Source organism: Neophocaena asiaeorientalis, unplaced genomic scaffold, assembly GCF_003031525.2.
Source record: "Neophocaena asiaeorientalis asiaeorientalis breed wild unplaced genomic scaffold, Neophocaena_asiaeorientalis_V1.1 scaffold461, whole genome shotgun sequence".
In the NCBI taxonomy this organism is placed as follows: domain Eukaryota; kingdom Metazoa; phylum Chordata; class Mammalia; order Artiodactyla; family Phocoenidae; genus Neophocaena; species Neophocaena asiaeorientalis.
In genome coordinates this window covers 4,104,702-4,106,647 of record NW_020173230.1, presented here as the reverse complement: position 1 = coordinate 4,106,647, position 1,946 = coordinate 4,104,702, and the positions used below count along the sequence as shown (strand labels likewise).

Here is a 1,946-nt window from a genome sequence, read left to right as displayed (position 1 = left end):
TTCAAGTTCCCTGTCCAGAGCTCCTCAAGAAAAATAGATATAATGGGGAGCTTTGACAGTAACCTTTCTCCTGACCCCCCTCAGCACGGGGCCTCAGGGGTTGTGATCTGGGTCTGCCCCACTGGGAAGTCAAGGGGAAAACGGCCAAACCTACACACGCCACAGCCTCTGCAACAGGGAGACATACACGCTCTCTTTCCTCCCCCCTCTTTCAACTCCAAGGAGCTAATAATAAACAATAATTCATTATCATGTAGCAGGTCCTGGACTAAAATGTTTACTTGCATTGAGTGGCTGAATCCTCACACCAACCCAGTGATGGAAGCATTTTCATCGTCATCATCATCCCCATTTTCCTGATGGGTAGACTGAGTCACAAAGACTCTCATTTGCACAAGTTCATCCAGTGAGTGGCAGGACCTGGATGTGAACTCAGGCGGCCTGGCTCCTGAGCCCACACTCCTAACCATGCTGCTTCTTAAGACACTATTTCAGACACCCTGGGGTCCAAATCCCGGCTCTGCCAATTCCTAGCTGTGTGGCCAGGGACAAGCAGCCTGACCTCTCTCTCGGCTTTATCCTCCTAGACTGTCCACAGATCGCGGCCTAGCGCTTTAGCACCCAGGCCTGCGAGCGTCCGGCAGTGGGTACTGCACCAGCATCGGGGCTCCAGTCATTTGTTTTCTCAAGCGAGAGAAGGTTCCAGATGTGGGTAGGGCCTTCCTCGCCCCGCCCCGCGCCCCGGTATGCAGTGGGGGGAATGCAGGGGGAGGGGCTGCTCCGGCCCGTCACTGCCATTAATAGCAACCTGAAACACGCCTGCTAAAAATACCCAGCTGCAGGCCCATAAAAGCGCTGCTGGGGCTGGCGCCCGACACTTCTCGCACTACTCCGAGCCTCAGCCAGACGCGCCCAGACCAGCCAGCATGGCCGAGCGCCGAGTGCCCTTCTCGCTCCTGCGGGGCCCCAGCTGGGACCCTTTCCGCGATTGGTACCCGGCCCACAGCCGCCTCTTCGACCAGGCCTTCGGGATGCCCCGGCTGCCCGAGGAGTGGTCGCAGTGGCTGAGCCACAGCGGATGGCCGGGCTACGTGCGCCCTCTGTCCGCCGCCGCGATCGAGGGTCCCGCCTACAGCCGCGCGCTCAGCCGGCAGCTCAGCAGCGGCTTCTCGGAGATCCAGCAGACTGCCGACCGCTGGCGCGTGTCCTTGGACGTCAACCACTTCGCCCCCGAGGAGCTGACGGTCAAGACCAAGGACGGCGTGGTGGAGATCACTGGTGAGCCCCCCCGGGGACTGGGGCGCCGGCCCCCGGCCTCTCGCCGGTCCTGGGGAGGAGCCCTGGTCAGGGACCTGGGTTGAAATGCGGGGCGGGGGCCGGCGGGGCGGGGGCTGGAAAGTGAAAACTTAGCGGAGGACCCGGGGGCAGAGCCCGGGTAGCGGGGCGGGCCTGCTTGCCCTGCCCCTGGCCTGTATACACTCCTCTGGAGTTGGGGGGTGCTGATAGCTCCTAATGGATCTTTTAGCCCCAAAAAGTCTACGCTAAGGGAAGAAACGCCCCCTTCCAGCGGAGACCCCCCCACGGCCCCAGCCCCACCCCCAAGGGACCAGGTCTCCCCGCCCCCACCCGCGCGCGCCTACCCACTTCGGCCGGTGGTTGGTATGAAGAGGGCGTCGCCGCCCGCCCCACGCCGTCTCCGCCCCTAGCCCGTGTCCGCGGAGGGGGCGTGTGCGCGTGCCCGGCGCTGCGGCCCCCCTCACCGCCCCCAAAGCCCCTGAACCGAACTTTCCAGAAGCTTCTGAGATCCCGGGACGGCCTGGGGCACACAAATCCCTTAGTCAGTCTTGCCTGCCCTGAGTCCTGGCCGCCAGGTGGGACGCGTTTGGATGTGCGCCAGCTGAAGAGGCCTCCTCTCCCTGCCTCTTCTGACCTCCTTCCCGCCCCCC

General features: G+C 63.1%; 1 protein-coding gene across 1 annotated transcript in view; it reads left to right on the top strand.

Moving 5' to 3' along the window:
• Window positions 1-759: 759 nt before the first annotated feature.
• The window catches only part of HSPB1 (heat shock protein family B (small) member 1), a 1,692-nt gene continuing 505 nt past the window's right edge, over window positions 760-1,946 (top strand). Inside the window, exon 1 of the mRNA XM_024745466.1 lies at window positions 760-1,278. Coding sequence (XP_024601234.1) covers window positions 927-1,278 — 352 coding nt within the window. The 5' untranslated portion in view covers window positions 760-926. The remainder of the gene's footprint in view (window positions 1,279-1,946) is intronic.